The sequence below is a fragment of the Talpa europaea genome (genome assembly GCF_964194135.1).
Source record: "Talpa europaea genome assembly, chromosome: 5".
Classification (NCBI taxonomy): Eukaryota; Metazoa; Chordata; class Mammalia; order Eulipotyphla; family Talpidae; genus Talpa; species Talpa europaea.
The window spans coordinates 94,044,518-94,063,976 of NC_140071.1; the positions used below are offsets into that span (position 1 = coordinate 94,044,518).

At 35.3% G+C, this 19,459-nt stretch overlaps 1 protein-coding gene across 30 annotated transcripts in view; it reads left to right on the plus strand.

Moving 5' to 3' along the window:
- Window positions 1-19,459, plus strand: part of SEC31A (SEC31 homolog A, COPII coat complex component) — a gene marked incomplete at both ends in the record, with an annotated part of 71,899 nt that overhangs the window by 11,795 nt on the left and 40,645 nt on the right. For 29 of the 30 annotated variants that reach the window (XM_084233689.1, XM_084233672.1, XM_084233680.1 and 26 more), the window contains 8 exons: window positions 310-433; window positions 3,058-3,256; window positions 4,679-4,774; window positions 5,954-6,094; window positions 7,274-7,416; window positions 11,067-11,166; window positions 13,370-13,531; window positions 13,735-13,887. In XM_084233689.1, coding sequence (XP_084089815.1) covers window positions 310-433; window positions 3,058-3,256; window positions 4,679-4,774; window positions 5,954-6,094; window positions 7,274-7,416; window positions 11,067-11,166; window positions 13,370-13,531; window positions 13,735-13,887 — 1,118 coding nt within the window. The remainder of the gene's footprint in view (window positions 1-309; window positions 434-3,057; window positions 3,257-4,678; window positions 4,775-5,953; window positions 6,095-7,273; window positions 7,417-11,066; window positions 11,167-13,369; window positions 13,532-13,734; window positions 13,888-19,459) is intronic. The other variant, XM_084233682.1, reaches the window with a different exon arrangement.

Here is a 19,459-nt window from a genome sequence, read left to right on the forward strand (position 1 = left end):
TTGAACTTAATTTGGGGCAACCATTTTGTTGTTATTTCCAGAAGGATATCTGGGCCTTTCTGACTCCTATGAGCTTCAAAAATGATTTGCATTACCCACTCTTTTAACCATAATCTCTGAACCTTGTATCAGAATCACATTGCTATAGTAAATTAAGCATCTGCTCAATAGCATATGTGTTGAGGTTTCAGCCACTGTTGCAGCATTCATGAATGAGATCACTGATAACATGCATTTTATGTTTTATAATGATTTTCTCTGAGTCATCTGTTTTTGCAAATGTAATTACTATAAGTATATTTTCTATAGGAACATCTGCTCAGCAGTTGGATGCAACATTTAGTACCAATGCTTCCCTTGAGATATTTGAATTAGACCTTTCTGATCCATCCTTGGATATGAAATCTTGTGCTACTTTCTCTTCTTCTCACAGGTATGAGATTCAACCTCAAATTCATTTGTTTATTTAATTACATATTGTGATTGTTGCTTAGTTTATATATGTATGTCATTATTAGAAACTGCAAGAAACATCATTTATGACATGAAACATTAATGAGTAAATTTCTGTGGAAGTAAAAGAAGTAGTTCTCTGTGTTTTTGAACTTTTATAGCTGATTATTATGTTTAAAATAGGAAATAGAAGCTCCAATTTCTAGTAGTTTTTTATGTATAATAGAGTTACTTTCTATCTCCTTTATTTTACCTATTTATAAAAAGAGGTAGGTATGGACTTCCCTGGTGGCGCAGGGGTTAAAGTCTCAGCGCTATAAGCTGTTGCCAGACACTGCCACATGAGTTCGATTCCTGGCCAGGTAGCTAACCCATATGGCACAGCAGACCTCTCCTGTCTTGCCCACTACTCCCCTCAGCAATGTATTTCAGTAGATCTGTCCATTCTGCTCTTCATTCTGTCTCTCGTGAATCCTCTCACCTTCCCTCACCTCTGGCCTACACCCCAGTTCTTGTATGCATAAATAAATTTAAAAAAAAAGAGGTAGGTATGACTAGAAAAAGTAGTTGGGTGCTGATTAAGGTGTTAATAGTATTGGTGGATAGGTTATTGTTTTCTTTATACTTACCTATATTTAAAAACATACTTTACAGCGAGTTTTGTTGACGTATTTCTGATACAGTTTGGGTTTTCAAATCACCTTCCCAAGTACTTATGGTTATTATAATGCAGAGGAAGAACACTTTCATTTGAGTTGTAAAATGTGCTTCAATAACTTGGCAAGTATTAGGTGAGGAGATTGTATATTAGTTAACAGAATACAATTCAAATCATGGATTCTTGTGGGAGCTCTCATAGTCGTCAGAGCTGTGATGCGATATGCCTGCATTATGATAGGATCCCTAGATAGTTTTTGTCTAGCAATTTTCCCTCATCTGTCTCACCATATGCCTTCTTGTTAACTTCATATTTCATCCATAATCTTTTTTTTTAAAGATTTATTTTATTTATGCATATAAGAACTGGGGTACAGGCCAGAGGTGTGGGGAGCAGAACAGGCAGATCTACTGAAATACACTGCTGAGGGGAGCAGTGGGTGAGACAGGGAAGGTCTGCTGCGCCATGTGGTTTGCTCCCTGGCTGGTCAGGGATAGAATTCGTGCTACAGTGGCTGCCAATTGCTTGATCGCGCTATTTTTTTTTTGTGTGTTTTTTTTTTTTTTTAAAGATTTATTTATTTATTTATTTATACAAGCACTGGGTACAGTCAGAAGCACGGGAGGGTGAGAGAATTCACCAGAGCCAGAGCGGGAAACAGAACAGGCAGACTGACAAAATACACTGCTGAGGGGAGCAGCGGATGGCAGGAGAGGTCTGCGCACCATGTGGGACCCCTCGGCTGGCGGCCAGGGATCGAACCAGCACTGCAGAGGCTGCGGGCAGCTTTGCAACCCAGCACTGCGCCACCAGGGAGGCCCGATAATGCTGTCTTTAACCCCTGCGCCACCAGGGTGGTCCACTTTTTTTTTTTTTTTTTTGGCATAGATGAACAGGATGTAGGCCAGAGGTACAGAGGGTGAGAGGATTCACCAGAGACAGAGTGGGGAGAAGAATAGTCGGATTTACTGAAATACACTGTTGAGGGGCGATGTGGGCGAGTCAGGTCTGCTGCGACACATGTGGGTTAGATCCCTGGCCAGAGATTGAAATCAGGCCACAGTGGTGATAGTGCTGAGACTTAACTCCTAGGCCACTAGGCAGGCCCCATCCATAATTTTTTATTCTCCATCAGTAGGGGAACTTGTCATAGTAGACATACTTTTGATGTTTCTTTTACTCTCAGGATCTCAGTATTTTTCTTAGAAAATTTCAGTTGGTTCCATGGACACCTTTATATTCAACAAACCACTTGGTGATTACTTTTGTAGTCAAATAAAATCAAGGGAAGTGATTGATTAGCTCTATTTTACCAATGAACCAAAAGTAGCTTGGGGGGCCTCCCCGGTGGCGCATTGGGTTGAGCGCAGCGCTATGAAGCTATCGTGCAGCATGAGTTCGATCCCCAGCCAGCCAGGGAGATTCCCACATGGCGTGGCAGACCTCTCCTGTCTTGCCCACTATTCCCCTCAGCAGTGTGTTTTGGTCCTTTTGCCTGTTCTGTTCCCCACTCTGTCTCTGGTGGATTCTCTCACCCTCCCGCACCTTTGGCCTGTACCCCAGTGCTTGTATAAATAAATAAAATCTTTAAAAAAAACCCAAAACAACAAAAGTAGCTTAGAAAGATTTAGTAATTTGCCCAGATTCTCACAGTTTCTAAATGGTAAAACCAAATTAAGCTCATATATGAGACACAAAAATCAAGTATACTTTAAAATTATATTTACCACTACAAAGAGTTTTACTCCTTAAATATAGTCAGACATTCACATGAGTATAAAAAAACTAAAACGCTGTTTCACCAAAATCCTGCAGTGTTACCAGGAATGGAGGAGATGCAGTGTTTCTGGAATACTTACGAAAATAAACTAAGTACATAACTTCAGATTCTTTTCTGTATATATTTGACTTTATAAATGAGTCATTTTACTCATTTTCTCTTAAAGGTACCACAAATTGATTTGGGGCCCTCATAAAATGGATTCCAAAGGAAATACTTCTGGAGTTTTAATTGCAGGTGGTGAAAATGGAAATATTATTCTTTATGATCCTTCTAAAATTATAGCTGGAGACAAGGAAGTTGTGATTGCCCAGAATGACAAACATACTGGCCCAGTGAGAGCCTTGGATGTGAACATTTTTCAGGTCAGGCTTTGGCATTTATTCATTATTTTTGAGCTGTGTGCTATTTATTTGCAATAAATACATGAATCTACTATTCATCAATGTAGGACTTGGCAAATTCAGTTCCTGCTGGTTGATGAGTGAGTATTTATTTGAAGAATGAAGTGTTCAGAGTTGGTTTCAGGGTGAATAGTACCAAATACATGGTGGGGATTAAGATCTTGGGGTTAATTCTAGAGGTAGAAGATGGATATCATACTATCTAGTTGAACTTTAGGAGTCCCAAAGGTAGGAAATTTTGCCTTTTAAAAGTTTGTGCTATTCAGCACTAGGCTAGTGCTGTGATGTCTGGGTTAATCCTGTGCTTTTTTTAAAAGAAATTTTGTAATTATGACAAAGAGATTACTACTCTTATCAAATAATTAGACATTATACATAAATTTAGCACAAATTTAATGACTAAGAGTCTCTTACTGTTGCTCTCAAACATGTTGAATATTAATTATATAAGTATATAGGCTAATGAACATCTTGAATTAATAGGATACTAAAGTATAAAAGCCAAAAAATAAAATTTAAGAAAGTTTGAAGTAGTTATTTTTACTGTATTGTAAGTAAGTACTTATGATATAAAAATACACAAATCCAACCTTTCTTTGTACAGTTTATGGAGTCTACTCTTTTGCTTACATAGCTAGTTCCTTTGTTAATTGAATTAAACAGCTGCTGATTTTTGGTTGAAGTGTCATTTATTGTAGGTGACAACTACCGTAGAATTCCTCCATTTTCCTGGTTATGTGTCAGTTGATCAGGAAAGAATATATGAGTGAACAAAGGATCAAGGTCACTATATGCAACTCATTGTCATCCTGTACAGATTTAGCATCTTTTTGACCCTGAAGGTACAAAAGAGATAAAATAAGAATATTGCTACCTAGAATAGGATTAATTATAACTATATTAGAAATATTTGAAGTGTTAAGACAGGAAATTTTACTAGCTGTATTTTTGGTCTGACTCCAGAAGCTGGCTTTGACATATCCTAGGATAGATGCCATTATTTGAGAGTTCATTTATTTGTCTGAAAGCAATAATTGGTGGCCTTTTTTGTCTCCCACAGCCAGATCCCCTTCCAGAGATGCAAAACCACAAACGATAATTCCCATATGGTTGCATGATTAAGAATTTATTCATGTAATTATTTTTAATGTCTTATTTTAAAATGTCAGTAGAACAATTATTTTAGTTAAATAGAAATGTTTCTCTAAAAAAACTATTTAAATTCAAATTGTCATACATAGTATTCTTGTTTTGCTTTTTTAATTAAATAGAAAAATTATATGTTCTAAAACATACAGATCTTTCCAGCTCTGAACTGAGTTATTCTAAGTTCACTTAATTATTTGCAAGTGCTATTTAGTCTTTTATTATTTCTGATTGCAGACTAATTTAGTAGCCTCTGGTGCTAATGAATCTGAAATCTACATTTGGGATCTAAACAATTTTGCAACTCCAATGACACCAGGAGCCAAAACACAGGTATTACATTAATTTCATGTAATTAAAAGAACCCAAATCAGTTCTACACTTGTTATTTCAGTTGTTTTTCACAAAAAGTATATTTGATTAAAATCAGCATTTAGATATTGTTGTCTTCCCTTCAGCATCTCAAAGTATTAATAAACTTGTTTCTTCAAAGTATCAGTGAGTCCTTCAACAGCGAATACTTATTCATTGAGTACCCTCTAACAGATAGTAGTCAGTGTTTACGCAGTAGTGAATAAAATGGACAAAAGTCCTTACTAATTTTTCCAGATATTTGATATAGTACTAGATATAGGAAAGTAGTGCAATAATACCTAACCTGCAATAAAAATCAGAATGGAATAGAAATTTATTTAAAAAACAAAAACCTCCTTTCTTATATATTTCTAATAAGCTGAGAAAGAACATTTTTCCCCCTGCCTTTTTGCATAGACTACTAGATTTGAGTAGCTGTTATAACTGACACTAACGTTTTGGCAATCTGAGAGATAACATAATGATAGCACATAGCATACCATTTATAAAGTTATTTTTCTAATAGCTTAGCCTGTCATTTTTGCCTTCCTAGTTTTCCAGTGTATTGATCAGCATCTACTCTGTGGTCTATTATCTATCTTGTGACAGTTACAAAATCAGCAAGGTTTGATTTTTAATAGGAGCCTAATAAATGACTGTTGAATGAGACAGTATTAAACAAGATAAAATATTTTTGTTAAAAAGACTTATTTATTTATGCATAGAAGAACTGGGGTGTAGGCCAGAGGTGCGAGGAATGAGAAGATTCACCAGAGACTGAGTGAGGAGCAGAACAGGCAGATTGACTGAAATACATTGCTGAGGGGAGCAGCGGGCGAGACAGGAGAGGTCTGCTGTGCCATATGTGGCTTAGATCCCTGTCTGGAGATCAAATGCAGGCCATAGCAGTGATAGCTTGATAGCTCTGAGACTTAACCCTTTGGGCCACCAGGGAGGCCCCAAGAGAAAATCTTGAATTGGCATATATCTGAGCTTTAACCTATTGTGTACATTTTGAAAACTTTGGAATATATAAAGCACATTTGTGGAATGAATAGATAGATTTCTAAGTAATCCATTTTGTTTCATGAAGAATCAGATTTGAAGTTAAATTTAATTATAATTGAGAAGTTTTTTTTAAGAGTTTATTCCTTATAGCCTGCAGAAGATATCAGCTGCATTGCATGGAACAGACAAGTTCAGCATATTTTAGCATCGGCCAGTCCCAGTGGCCGGGCCACTGTATGGGATCTTAGAAAAAATGAACCTATCATCAAAGTCAGTGATCATAGTAATAGGGTAAGTATATGATTGATGTGTGATGAATACATATTTTTGCTATAGGTATTATGAATATAGGTATTCTTACATTGTCATAATTGGCAACAAATCAGATTTCTATGAAGCTAAGTTCTATTTTCATTGCCCAGTATGTTAGAGTGAAAGGTTTTATTCCTTGAGGAAAATAATACAAAAATAACAATAAGTCATGTTGGATAATACTGGTGAAGAGAGAATTTGGTAAATTATGGGGCTTATACTGGTGGTGGTTTTTTTTTTTTTTTTTTTGCTAACTATTTCAAATAATTACAGCAACTCTCTAATTAATCTTTAACTTTCTTTAGAATGTACAGTTTTCCTGCTGCTAATTTTGTGATGTGTGAACTTGTAGTTTCCAAACTCCTGACTTCATATTTTCTGATTGGTACTGTGAAAGTGAGCTAATATCTTTCTCCCACTTGCCCATTTAATTTTCAGCCTTACAAATTTTATAGCTATAAAGTAATTTAGATGCAATTTAGGGGACCTTGTTTTGTTAGATTATTTTTAAATACTTTGTTTAGTTTGACATTTCAAAAATGAATTTGCCTGGATTAGAGAACACATGCAAAATTTTAAAACGACGACAAAAAGAACAAAAACCTATTTAAAAGACTTTTTTCAGGGTATTGTTTTTCAATGAATGAGGAATTTTAAAACAAGCTTCAGTGGAGTAAGGCCTACGATAGGCATTTCAGTCATTTTCTAAAATACTCAGTAAGATCAGAAATTCCAGGAAATTTTCAATAATAATGTTAATTTGATGTAAAAATTTAAATGATGGTGATGTTGCTTTTGATATTTTATCATTATCGAAGAGTTCTTGGTTGTTGAAATCTTTTATCTTTATTTTTCTGAATCTGCTAAATTTTAAATGTATATAAAACTTTTTCCTAGTTGTGATTTTGACTGGAAAACTCATTCTTGTCATAGAATTAGTCTGACGTAGATTGACTTTTTATAGCACATAGCTAGGTGAATTGAAAACATTTAAACTTTTTACTTTTAGGACTAATAAAATTTAGTAGCTTTAGGTTTTGTTTTTAATAATATACTAATCTGAGCTAGTGTTTTCTATTGTTTAAACAAAGAAATATTCCTCAAGTTCATTTTGGCTTATAATATGATTGATAAAACATGAGTCTTAATTTTCTGCAGATGCATTGCTCTGGCTTGGCATGGCATCCTGATATTGCTACGCAGATGGTCCTTGCCTCTGAGGATGATAGGTCACCAGTGGTCCAGATGTGGGATCTTCGCTTTGCTTCCTCTCCTCTTCGTGTCCTTGAAAACCATGCCAGGTATCATTTCTGCTCTTTGAACAAACTTGATTTGTTAATTTTTAAAAACATGCCAGGTATCATTCTGAAAAACATGCCAGGTATCATTCTGCTCTTTCAACAAACTTGATTTGTTAATTTTTAAAAACACATCTACTTACCAGAGACACTTTTTGGGGGGTGGGGGGTGGGAGGGGAGGGATTGGGGTCAGAATGGGCGGGTTGCAATTGTATGGGGAATATAAAAATAAAATTTATTATTTAAAAATAAAATAAAATAAAATTACAACTTAAAAAAAAAAAAACACATCTACTTAGTACTTTGAATTGTTAGATTTTTATTAACTTCGGAATCTACTTTATCTTGACAAGTTACTAGAAGGTCACATAATCAAGTGATGACTTCTAACCCAAAAGTCCTGTTCCCAGAGTACACACTCTTAACACAACATTCTGCTTCCAATTTTAGGACGATCATAATTCAGCAAGACAGATCATAGTGGGTGTAGGAGCAATCAACCTCTCTTAATTTTCCATTTTACTACTCTTTAATAAATGCAACTATTGGCTTATATGACCTTGAGGTCCCTTCCAGCTCTACAATTTGTGACTTTTTTGTTTTAAAGATTTATTTATGCATACAAGAACTGGAATACAGGCCAGAGGTGTGGGGGGTGGAGTGTGTGTGTAAGAGGATTCACCAGAGACAGAGTGGGGAACAGAACAGGGAGATTGACTGAAATACACTGTTGAGGTGAGCAGTGGGTGAGTCAGGAGAGGTCTGCTGCGCCATGTATGTTAGTTCCTGGCCGGAGATCAGACTCATGCAGCAGTGGTTATGGATAGCTTCATAGTGCTGCATTTTAACCTCTTGTGCCACCCAGTTGTGTGACTTTTTAAAATACTTAATAAGAACCTAAATGTTCTAGATTTCTTTCTTTTTTTTTTTTTTTAATAGAGACATGTTTATTTATTTGTTTGTTTTTGTTTTGTTTGTTTGTTTGTTTATACATGCACTGGGTACAGTCAGAAGCACGGGAGGGTGAGAGAATTCACCAGAGCCAGAGCAGGGAGCAGAGCAGGCAGAAGGACCGCAGTACACTGCTGAGGGGAGCAGCGGGCGGCAGGAGAGGTCTGCGCGCCATGTGGGACCCTCCTCCGGTTTGGCCAGGGAGCAGCTGGGGATCGAACCGGCACCGCAGAGGCTGCGGGCAGCTTCACAACCCAGCGCTCAACCGCTGCGCCACTGGGGAGGCCCTGTTCTAGATTTCTTTAAAAGAAATTTTGACATGCCTTGACATGCATGATTGGAGTCTAACAGGGAAAGGCAATGATAAATTTTTTTTTCTGCGTATAAGTACTGGATTGTAGGCCAGAGGTGCAGGGGGTGAGAAGATTCACCATAGACAGAATGGGAAGCAGAATGGGTGGATTCATTAAAATACACTACAAAGAGGGCACAGTGGGCGAGATAGGAGCGATCTGCTGTAACCATATGTGGGTTAGCTCCCTGGCCCAGGGAAGGCAATTGTAAAGAACATTATTGATGCAGTTGGGGAAATTTTAATATAGACTATATATTAAAAATTATTATATGTTATTTATTGCATGTGAATAAATATTTTCAGTATGTAATTGAAATATTGTATAGATGAATTTTCTTATCCACAGAGATGAATCTTAAGGATGACCTGTATGATAACTACAATTAACCCTGAAATGGTCAAATATATATATGTGTATATATGTCTATGTATGTATGAAAAAGGGAGGGACATAGTTCAGTGTGGCCAAATTGGTAAATCTAAGTGAATAGTGAGGAATATGAGGGTGGACATAATACTGTCCTCTAAAAAATACTTTTTTAAAAAAGATTTGAACTTTTTTTTTTTTTAAAGATTTATTTATTTATTTGTTTGTTTATACAAGCACTGGGTACAGTCAGAAGTGCAGGAGGGTGAGAGAATTCACCAGAGCCAGAGCGGGGAGCAGAGCAGGCAGAAGGACCGAAGTACACTGCTGAGGGGAGCAGCAGGAGAGGTCTGCGCCCCATGTGGGACCCTCCTCCGGTGGCCGGGGGCAGCCAGGGATCGAACCTGTGCTGCAGAGGCTGCGGGCAGCTTCGCAACCCTGCGCTCAACCGCTGCGCCACCGGGAAGGCCCAAAGATTTGAACTTTTTAAGAAAAAGAATATTTGGACAAACCAGATACTCTTAAACAATATGGCTCCTTCTCTTATACTATCTTTCCTTGAATTCTGAGAGGAACTTAGTTGAAGAAACATTATCAAATTAAAAACAACTTTTAGAGAAAAAAAACACCATTAACTCAAACAAATTAAAAATGAGATTTAACTATATTTGGGAAATTTTAAGTTAAGAAACCATGCATCTTAGAAATGTTTCCAGCAGAGTTAAGGGATCTGAATTTGTATGCTTTTATTTTAAGAAACATGCTAACATAATTATAGTTTCTAGTAACTAGACTTTTATTCTGGTTTCTAGTTTTTTTTTTCATTGCATGGTAGTATTACTAACTTCTTCCATCTCTAAACAACAAAGGAATGAATATAGAAAAGACAAAATATTAATAGTGTTTTTCCCTGGCGTGGAACTTTTCTTTATGGTAACCTGAATTTTCAAAATAGCTACAATAATTACTTTTGTTATAGTTAGGATTAAAGTACTTAATCCTAACTTATAGTTAGGATTAAAGTACTTATAACACCAAAAGAACTATAAAATCAGATCTTTGTTATTTAGATTTGTAGTACTTTGTGAGACAAATTTTAAATTTTTTCTTTAAATTAAAAAAACTGGGGCCTCCCTGGTGGCGTAAGGGATTAAGCACCGCACTATGAGGCAATCTGCAGCCTCTGCAGCATGAGTTCGATCCCTGGCTGGCCAGGGGGCAACCCACATGGCGAAGTAGACTGCTCCCATCTCGCCCACTGCTTCCCTCAGCAGTGTATTTGGTTGGTCTGCCTGTTCTGTTCCCCATTCTGTCTCTGGTGAATCCTCTCATCCCCCTACATCTCTGGCCCGTGCCTCCGCTCTTGTATGCATAAATAAATGGCCCGTGCCTCCTCTCTTGTATGCATAAATAAATGAATCTTTGAAAAAAAAAAGAACAGGGAGAAAAAATTTAAAAAGCTGCATTTGGTAGAAGAATTCTGCAAATTATAAAAACTAGAAAATGTAAACATAACATAGAAAATGTAAAATAGTTGCATTTCCTACCCATGCAAAGGCAGAACATTTATTGTGCATTTATTAATTTGTAGTTACATAATTCCAATTAAATATTTAATGTAATTATGTATTTTTATACAAATTTACATACACGGTTACCTTTTTTCATTAATTGTAAGAAATAATTTTCTATAATGTAATTTTTCAACTAATTTTTTCATCACAAGATGATCTATAATTTATTATTATATAGTTCATGTCATTGGACATTTGTTTTCATTTTTGCTATCATATACTTTGCACTATTTTGAATGCAATGTAATAATCAAATGAGTATACATATTACCAAATCACTTTTGAAATGGTTTATGAAATGAAACTTCTATTAGTGTATATTCTCAAGAAACATATTTAGAAATAATTTGGGTATTTGATTTTTCTGAAGATTAAAAATTGCTTCATTTCCTTTTTTTTTAATAGGGGGATTTTGGCAATTGCTTGGAGCATGGCTGATCCTGAACTGTTGCTAAGCTGTGGAAAAGATGCTAAGATTCTTTGCTCTAACCCAAATACAGGAGAGGTATGGGGAGGAAATGTTTCTCAAGCTTATAGCTATTATAATATTTTATTTCTAGCTGAAAAAAGTATTTTCCATATGGATTTTTTAGTGCATTATTACAGCTTAGTACATGGGAAAATAGATGGAGTTATGTGAAGCAGTCATTGAGCAGAGATTTTGCCAGCAACGTTATCTAAGCTCAGTTGTTTCAAACATGAAAAATCTGTCATTGAAATAGTATATTTGAAAGTAAAAATTATCTCCTAGCCCCCATATCCAATATAAGATGTTTATTTAGACACGAAATACTTGATTTATTTTACATGTGGTGTCTGTACAAACCCATGTCTTCAAAGTAGGAGTACTCAATGTTGATGTCTTTTTCCTGCTTTACCATTCCTCATAATTCCCTTTTACTTGAAAAATCAGTACATGTAGGTTTTTAATCTCTCTTCTGGACAATATAACAAGAATCTAATACTTTTTATAATTAATATTTGTCATATGCTCTTCCCATGGTAATAATTTAAATGTAGGAAATTTTACCCTATTGAATGTAATTGCTATATAACAATTTTATTTGCTTTGGGTTAAAAATTGGATTAAAATAATTTAAAATTATTTTATTCTTAGTAGTTGGATGGTTTCCCTTTCTTACAGTATTGGACAAGAGTTCATACATTTTAACTATGGCTTTACACGTTCATCTTTTTTTAAATTTAGATTACTGTAAGTGTTTTCCTAGTTACTTTTATGGGATGCTAGTAAAAATAAGAGTATCTTCGATAGGTTTTAATCTATAATATTAAATTTGTTTTGCATTAAATCTATAATACAATATTAAATCTATAATAAGCACTTTTGTTATTTGATTTGTAGCTTAAAGTTGCCACATTTATTAATATCTGTAAAATATAGAAATGTTAAAGTGATAGAGACAAAATTAAAATAATAATTTTTACGCCATATGATTTGTATACCAAGGAATAAAAATCTGGGATTTTACACTGTGCCTTCAAAAATGGGTTCAGAATTTATGGAAATTGTTCTTATTTTCTCAGCTATGCAGTTTGGTTAAATGAATTTTTTTCTAAAGATATATTTTTATTTATGCATACAAGAACTGGGGTGTAGGCCAGAGCTGCGGGGTGAGAGTTTCACTATAGACAGAGTGGGAAACAGAACACAGGCAGATCTACTGAAGTACACTGCTGAGGGGAGCAGCAGGCGAGACAGGAGAGGCCTGCTACACCATGTAGGTTAGCTCCCTGGCCGGGTATTGAACTCATGTTGCAGTGGGATAGCTTGATAGCGTGAGACCTTAACCCCTGCGCCTCCAGGAGGACCCTGATTAAATGAATTTTTACTTAAGATTACTTGTGTGTGCTTAAACTTGGAAGGAATAAACCTGTAGAACAGGCTGCAACTTTTAAAATTTAGTAGATGTTAATGCAGATTGGAACAGAAAAGTGATTCAGCTGCGTGTCTCATCAACCAATTTAAGCATCAAGAATGAGCAGATTATCTTTTCACTTAATTCTGTTTTTGCATAAAAATTATTTTAAATATCACCAGATGCCAAAGTTAAGCTAATTTAACTTAATTCATAAAACCATGAAAGCTGTGCTCATATTAGCATTAGTTACCATCACACTAACTTTGAATTAGCAAGAGTTATTACAATGTAAAGGTTTTGTGTCATTTTTATAGTTTTTCTATATTTTTCCCACCTAAAGGAAACTGTCTATGCCAAAACTGTAATAAGGGTGATATAAACATGTTTTTTTCAATTGACTAAAAGAGAAATTTCTGCTTGAATTCTTTCTTTTTAAGATTAAAGTTTGTCTTTAAATTGAAATTGGTTGTTTGGCCTTTACACAGGCAGAGACAAACAGGATACCAGTGATCTTTTATTTTAACAAGTTGAGTCTAGTAGAATATTCTTGTTTTTCAATAAAAAAGGAAAAAAACCCTCCATTTTTAAAATGAACTTGTGCCAAATCTGATTGAAATTTTGAGTGGCATTTCTTTTTATCATAATAAACCAGCATAATATACTTTTGTTGTATGTTAAGGAACTTTTTATAATTACTTTCCTGGCTAAAAAAAACTTTCTAAAAAGAAAATGCTTCATCAAGTGGCACTTGTTGATCATATTGATTCAGGTGTTTGGCTATAAAGTGACTGTACCACTTTCTGACTGTCTTTTGTTTGTTTGACCTAGGTATTATATGAACTTCCCACCAACACACAGTGGTGCTTTGATATTCAGTGGTGTCCAAGAAATCCTGCTGTCTTATCAGCTGCTTCCTTTGATGGGCGTATCAGTGTTTATTCTATCATGGGTGGAAGTGCAGATGGTTTAAGGCAGAAACAAGTTGACAAGGTAAACTTGTTAAAATTAAGGTTTTGGGTTATAACACCTGAAAAAAAGCATAAATCAAAATCATATAATGATTTTGAAAATGACTTCACTGATCAACAGTTCTGATTAATTTGAATAATTATGTTTTAAAAATGTTCTTAGCTATGACTTGAAAACATATAATCTTTTTAAGTTACAAATTCTCCCATCTTTATTTTTTTCAGCTTTCATCATCTTTTGGGAATTTGGATCCCTTTGGCACAGGACAGCCCCTTCCTCCGTTACAAATTCCACAGCCAACTACTCAACATAGCGTAGTGTTGCCTCTAAAGAAGCCACCCAGGTGGATCCGAAGGCCTGTTGGTGCTTCCTTTTCAGTAGGTGGATTTGTTTTTATGGTCCATAAGCAAGAAGGATCTTTAGTAAAGGGTTATTATAGGATTGATCACACGGGATGGGTTTCTGGTTTGTTTTTGTTTTTTAAGATTTATTTTTTTTTTATACAAGGACTGGGGTACAGGCCAGAGGCAGGGGAGGGTGAGAGGATTCACCAGAGACAGAGTGGGGAGCAGAACAGGCAGACAGACCAAAGACACTGCTGAGGGGAGCACAGGGCGAGGCAGGAGAGGTCTGCTGCACCATGTGGGTACCTTCCTGACCAGCGGGGAATTGAACCCTGCACAGCAGAGGCTGCGGACAGCCTCATAGCACTGCGCTCAACCCACTGCACCACTGGGGAGGCCTGGTTTCTGGTTTTTAGTCAATCAGAAGGATTTCTCAGAAGAGGTGGGAACTACACCCTTTTTAAAAAATTGTGGTAAAGTATATACAACATAAAATTTTACTCCTTTTAAAATACAAAGTTTAGTGGCATTAAGTATGTTTACATTGTTGTGCAAACTTCCCACCATCCTGTGCCCCTCATTCTCTTATTAAATGTGATGTCCTTGTTTCTGCTTTGTCTGTTTTTGGGGTAGGGAGGTGGAGGAGGTATCCTCCTTTTTGTACAACCTTTCCACTAGATTTTTTAAAATCTTATTCATTGTTAAATGTACTGTAAAGCATATAACTATATGCAACAGATCTTTAGATCTGTTACATCTTGCAGAACCCAAACTCTATACCTATTGAACAAAAACTGCCCATTGCACAGCTTCTTAACCCTTGATAATCATGTTCTATTTTATGCTTCTCTGAGGTTGACTATAGATCTCTCATATAATGAAATCATGCAGTATTTGTCTTTTTGTGATTAACTTATTTCACTTAGCATATTGTTCTCAAGGTTCTTTTAAAAGGCCGAGTAGTATTCCGTTTGTGAGTGTGTGTGTGTACACCACATTTTCTTTGCCCATTAACCTATTAATGGATAATTATGTTGCTTCTACCTTATGTCTATTGTAAATAATGTTGCAATGAACATTTTTTCCAAATATTACTTTGAGATCCTATTTTTCAGTTCTTTTGGATATATATCAAAAGTGGTATTATGGGATCTTAAGGTAATTTTATTTTTAATTTTCTGAAAAACCTCCATCTTGGTTCCCATACCACCTTTACTATTTTTATTTCTATCAGCAAATGCACAAGGATTCCATTTTTTTTTTCACATTTTCACTAACAAGTAATTACTTTCTAATTTTTAGATAGCAGGCATCCTAATGGACTTGAGATGATGGTTTTGATTGGCATTTCCCTAATGATTAGTTAGGTGAGGCATTTTGTCATGCATCTGTAAGCTATTTGTGTGTCATCTTTGAAGAAATGTCTATTCAACTCCCATACCCATTTTTTAAAATATTTATTTTATTTATTTATGAATGCAAGAACTGGGGTCTATGCTAGAGGTACCGGGAGGTGAGAGGATTTACCAGAGGCAGAGTGGGGAACAGAACAGGCGGATCTACTGAAATACATTGCAGCAGGCAAGACAGGAGAGGTCTGCTGTGCCATGTGAGTTAGTTCCTTGGCCAGGGATTGATCTTTTGCCATGATGGGTGGCTAGCTGGTGAGGACTTGATAGCGCTGAAACTTTAACCCCTGCACTACCAGGGACAAACCTCCTGTGTCCATTTTTTAATGAGGTTGTTTGGGGTTTTTTGTTGTTGAATTTTAAGAATTCTTTTTTTTTAATATTTATTTTTATTTATACAAGAGTTGGGGTACAGGCCAGAGTTGCGGGAGGGTGGGAGGATTCACCAGAGACAGAGCGGGGAGCAGAACAGGCAGACGGACAGAAGGCATTGCTGGGGGAGCAGGGGCGAGACAGGAGAAGTCTGCCTCGCCATGTGGGATTCTCCCTGGCTGAATGGGAATCAAACCGGTGCTGTGGAGGCTGAGGACAGCTTCACAGTGCAGCACTCAACCTGCTTCCCCACAGGGGAGGCCCCTAAGAATTATTTATATGCTCTGGATATTAACTCCTTATCAGATAAAGCATTTGTAAATATATTCTCACATTCTTCAGTTTTCCTTTAAACTCCACTCTTTCCTTTGCTGCTTAGAAGCCTCCTTTGTCTATTACTGCTTTTGTTATCTCTTCTTTTTGGTTATTGTATCTAAGAAATTGTTTCCAAATTAATGTCCTCAAACCGAAACTTATAAAACTTTCACCATTTCTGTAGACCAGAAAAAAGAAATACTATAGGCTTATCCTTAATATTCTCAGTTTACATCTGTTTTTAAAAATCTTGCATAGAATAGTCCATTTGTCCATTATTGGGTTACTGTCTCCCTTGAACCTACAGGTATGATACTATCTTTTTAATAGTAATATTAAAAGTTAAAAAATATTTCTTATATACTTTGTGCCAGGTAATATTTTAACATTTTCAATAACATTTTATATTAAGTTATATAGTTTTTATAACCACTTTTAAAATAACCACAATTACCTCCATTTTGCAAATAAAGAGAAGTACAAAGAAATAAATTGTCTGATCTTGCATATATAAATCTAGCTATTATGTCAGTTTAATCAAATGCCTTCTGTATATAATGTTAAAAATTGGTCTCTTGGTAATAATGTCTAAAATTAAGACTTTAAACTTAAACCATTTTATTCAGCATCCCCACAACTTTTTATATTATCAGAACAGAATTGTACACGTCATAGAATTCTGTATATACATTGTCCCTAAAACTGGATGAATCCTTCCTCTGTAAGTCACTGTTGAGTTCTTGGTGTCATTCCTCTATTGACACAGCTCATAACTTTTCCTTTGGCCTCTCCTATTCATCCTTCAGTTCTTTATAAATAACATGGATTTATTTCACCTTTTATAGTGTTAATTCTCTTCATTTTTTCCACTTAAACATGATTACATGTTACATAATTGCATATCTATTGCTTGTCTTTACCCCTTTCAGTCTATACTACGTATACAGGAGTAATCTTTCTGAAATAGACTTTTAATTATGTCACTCATAAATTCATTCTATAGATTTAATTAACCTTCACCATCCCTCTTACTTGGTCTTCTTCATTATCTGCACTCTGCCTTTGAATCTTTGCTTGTTTAAGGAATTTAGGAATTTTCACTTTTTTTTGTTTTCACTTTTTATTTATTTATTTATTTACACAAGCACTGGGTACAGTTAGGCTGTCTACTTCATAGGTATGTTTCCAGTGCCTAAAATGGAGCCCAATTAATATTTATTTATTTGGGGACTGAAAAGTGAGCATCTTTATAAGATAAGTAACACTCCTTTCTTTCACATATGAGTTTGGAACCAAATTAGATGGAAAATCAAAATGTCAGTTTTAGTAGGTAGATTTATTTAGTAGGTAGATTTATAAGGTAGATTGGAGATTGTAATTTAGATGTGCAACCATTAGTGGACCTTGTAACAAATTAGAATATAGGCTCTAACAGCTAGATTTTCATCTGTTTTGTTTGCCTATACTATATTCCCAATGTCTGATTCAGTAAATATTTTGTTAGCTTTGTCCCTGTTAAACAGCCTTAGCAACCTTATCACAGGTAGACCTAGGCTCTGTAGGGCTTTCCTTGAAGGTACAGACAACTTACCTGTGTGGACTAGAGCTCTGTGTAGGATGATAGACACAAAAAGAATCCCTAAAGAGTTGATGCAAATATTCTTTATTTCTTCACTGAAAATAATGTCAGTGTAGTCAGCCCTTTCCCAGGAGAGTATGAGGGAGAGAGCGGCTAGAAGTGTTCTGTTTTTCCCTTATAGATTACCATGAAAATTCCTTCTCTCTGTGGATAGGAGGTGTGGGATGTTAAGTGTCCCCCTCAAATATCTTTTGGTTACCATTATTGAAGTTTTAGAATTTTTAGTTATTTTTGTGATTATCTTGTAAATAATTTACCTAAATATCTATGTTTTGATATTGATATATTAATTCTACGTAATATTAATTGAAACTTTTTTTTTGATTGTAGAAAGTTGATAATTTTTTTTATTTTTTTTTATAATAAATTTTATTTTTATATTCCCCATACAATTTCAATCCCCCCATTTTGACCCCAATCCCTCCCCTCCCTCCACCCCCCCCCCCCAAAGTGTCTCTGGTTCATAGATTTTTTGTTGATTTTGATTTTCACTTTCTTATAGTTATTCATTTTCCTGGTCCCTTATTTAAGTTTTCTAGATTCCTGCTATGAGTGAGACCATCCGGTATTTTTCTTTTTCTTTCTGGCTTATTTCGCTGAGCATGATCCCTTCCAGCGCGAAACTTTTTGTTTTTAATGAACTGGGGTGAAGGCCAGAGGTGCAAGGAGATGAGAGATTGACTAGAGACAGAGTGGGAGCAGAACAGGCAGGTTTACACTGCTAAGGGGACCAGTGGTTGAAACAGGAGAGGCCTGTTGTGCCATATATGGGTTAGCAACCTGGCTGGGAATTGAACTCAGGCTATAGAAGTGATAGCTCTGAGAATTAACCCCTAGGCCACCTAATCTAAACTTTTCTAAGCAACATTAAATTGCTGCATTTGTAATTCCTTCCAAGTTTTTCAATTATTTTCTTGCTAAATTTTTAGAAATTTTTGTAAGTTGCATTATTTTTACTTTACTAAGATTTTAGATATATTTTTATTGTCTTAAGTTGCAATATTTGTTTTCTATTTTTGCTTAGGTCAGTTTTAAAACTGATAACTAATACATCATTCATATTATTGTAATTCTGTAATGTAATATTAATATTACATAGCACCCAGTATTGAATAAATTTAATCATCTTGTAAAACTGGTTAAAAACTGGTTTCACTTGTATACTTTTCTCCAACTTTCCTAGAACCCAGAAAACTCAGCAGTTTTGTCATTTTGTGAACTTACATGAGTGGTGTCATCTGTATCTCCGTTAATATTTTATGTGTCTGTTGTATTCAGTTTTATTTTCATGTTCAAGTTTCTTAAGGATAGTTGTATTTACTTTTATATCTTGGTATTTTCTACAATGCCTGACATAACAAACACTGAACATATTATACATTTAATAAGTTCGTGGGAAGACCATAGTTGTATACAGATCCAAATTTGGTCCTGTTTCCTTCTTTTCCTGTGTTCATTTTTTATAAATATATTAGATATTAGCTGTCTGCCTGTTATGTTTAAGATAGATATTATATACTGTGAAAAATACAAGAATAAAGGAGACAAAGATTAAAGTCAGGGAGGAAGAACTTTACCCTCTTAGGATTTTTGGCTGAGTGGGAGAAATAAATTGACATAAGAAGATTAAAAACATACAGGAAAAAAACGTACAGGTTGGTTTTTTTGTTTTGTTTTTAAATATCAGTCTTTGAGTTATTTAGGAAGCTAGTTCAGCTAAGTGTATAGAAATCTAGGAGAAAAAAGATTCTATGATTAATGAAGTTTGAGGAATCCTAAGCTAAAACCATCTGGGCACATTTCTTGATTGCAGTGATTTTTGGAGCTTTTACTAGAGCATACAGGCTTTTACATGTGTGTATGAACCTCC